This window comes from Muntiacus reevesi, chromosome 3 (assembly GCF_963930625.1).
Source record: "Muntiacus reevesi chromosome 3, mMunRee1.1, whole genome shotgun sequence".
Lineage (NCBI taxonomy): Eukaryota > Metazoa > Chordata > Mammalia > Artiodactyla > Cervidae > Muntiacus > Muntiacus reevesi.
This window is the reverse complement of record NC_089251.1, coordinates 101,627,262-101,628,823: the sequence shown is the minus strand read 5'-3', so window position 1 is coordinate 101,628,823 and position 1,562 is coordinate 101,627,262. Positions and strand designations below refer to the sequence as shown.

General features: G+C 39.8%; 1 protein-coding gene across 1 annotated transcript; it reads left to right on the top strand.

The window, feature by feature from the left end:
- Positions 1-286: 286 nt before the first annotated feature.
- LOC136163046 (olfactory receptor 4C11-like) lies at positions 287-1,219 on the top strand. Its single transcript, XM_065927470.1, has one exon. It carries the CDS (start codon positions 287-289, stop codon positions 1,217-1,219), a length of 933 nt encoding a protein of 310 aa, XP_065783542.1.
- Positions 1,220-1,562: the final 343 nt, after the last annotated feature.

Here is a 1,562-nt window from a genome sequence, read left to right as displayed (position 1 = left end):
TCAGAATCACACCAAGGTTAACATGGGGTTTTATTTGAAGATTGTTGTTGAACGTATCATGTTCATAAACTTATTAAGACTCATAATCTATGATATGATCTTCATAAATTAAAGAACAAATAGGTAAAGAAATTTATTAAGATGCCACAGTTAGAATATCTCTGATGAGGAATATGTACATTTTCTCAAATATTGCATAGCATTACTTGTCACTCCATGACTTAATGCCTTTACTTTTTACAGGTAATTCATTTCACACTCATCCCTTCTCTTCCTTTATGAAACCATGCAGATGAAAAATAATGTGACTGAGTTTATTCTACTTGGGTTGACCCAGGATCCTGTTAGGAAGAAAATGGTGTTTGTCATTTTCTTGATTTTTTACTTGGGGACGTTAGTGGGGAACCTGCTGATTATTACTACCATCAAGACCAGTAGGGCACTTGGGAGTCCCATGTACTTCTTCCTTTTCCACTTATCTTTATCTGATACCTGCTTCTCCACTTGCATAGCTCCTAGAATGATTGTAGATGCCCTTTTGAAGGAGGTCACTATCTCTTTCAATGAGTGCATAGTTCAAATCTTTTCATTCCATTTTTTTGGCTGCCTGGAGATCTTCATCCTTGTCCTCATGGCTGTTGACCGCTACGTGGCCATCTGCAAACCCCTGCGTTACACGAACATCATGAGCCATCAAGTCTGTGGTGTGTTGGTGGCTGTGGCCTGGGTGGGGTCTTGTGTTCATTCTTCAGCTCAAATTCTTCTAACCTTGAGCTTACCTTTCTGTGGTCCCAATGTGATTGACCATTATTTATGTGACCTGCAGCCTTTGTTGAAACTTGCCTGTACAGACACTTATGTGACCAACCTCCTCTTGGTGTCCAATAGCGGGGCCATCTGCACAGTGAGTTTTGTCATGCTGATGCTCTCCTATGCTATCATCTTGCATTCTCTGAGAAACCACAGTGCTGAAGGGAGGAAGAAAGCCCTCTCCACCTGCATCTCCCACATCATTGTGGTCATCTTGTTCTTTGTTCCCTGCATGTTTATATACACTCGCCCGGCTACCACCTTCCCCATGGATAAAATGATAACTGTGTTTTATACAATTGGAACACCTTTACTCAACCCCCTGATTTATACCCTAAGGAATGCAGAAGTGAAAAATGCCATGAGGATGTTATGGAGCAAGAACCTGATCTCAGATGACAAAAGATAAATGACTGACCTATAAGTAGTCCTTGGAGAAGATCATCTCTTACTGTGTTGTCAATATAATCTTATCAGGAGGCATTAATATTAGTTTGCCTTAAGAAAATAGATGATGTAAACACATACACTAAGTAGAGTTTAGTCAGTTTTATGTAGAGGGAGAGATGACACCAAATATACACAGGTATGCCAGGTTCATTGCCTTAGATGTTTTTCACTGCTGTGGCTGTTCCACTCTTTCCTGCCTGGTGTGATGCTGGTTTAGATCTAACATTTTTTTATGCTCTTTTTCATGGTAACTTCCGGTGTTCTTTGCTTCTAGATATCTATCTATATGTTTATATTCATAG

Excerpts from the sequence above, each read along its gene's own strand:
- LOC136163046 (XM_065927470.1), top strand. The coding sequence starts at position 287 with ATGCAGATGAAAAATAATGTGACTGAGTTTATTCTACTTGGGTTGACC.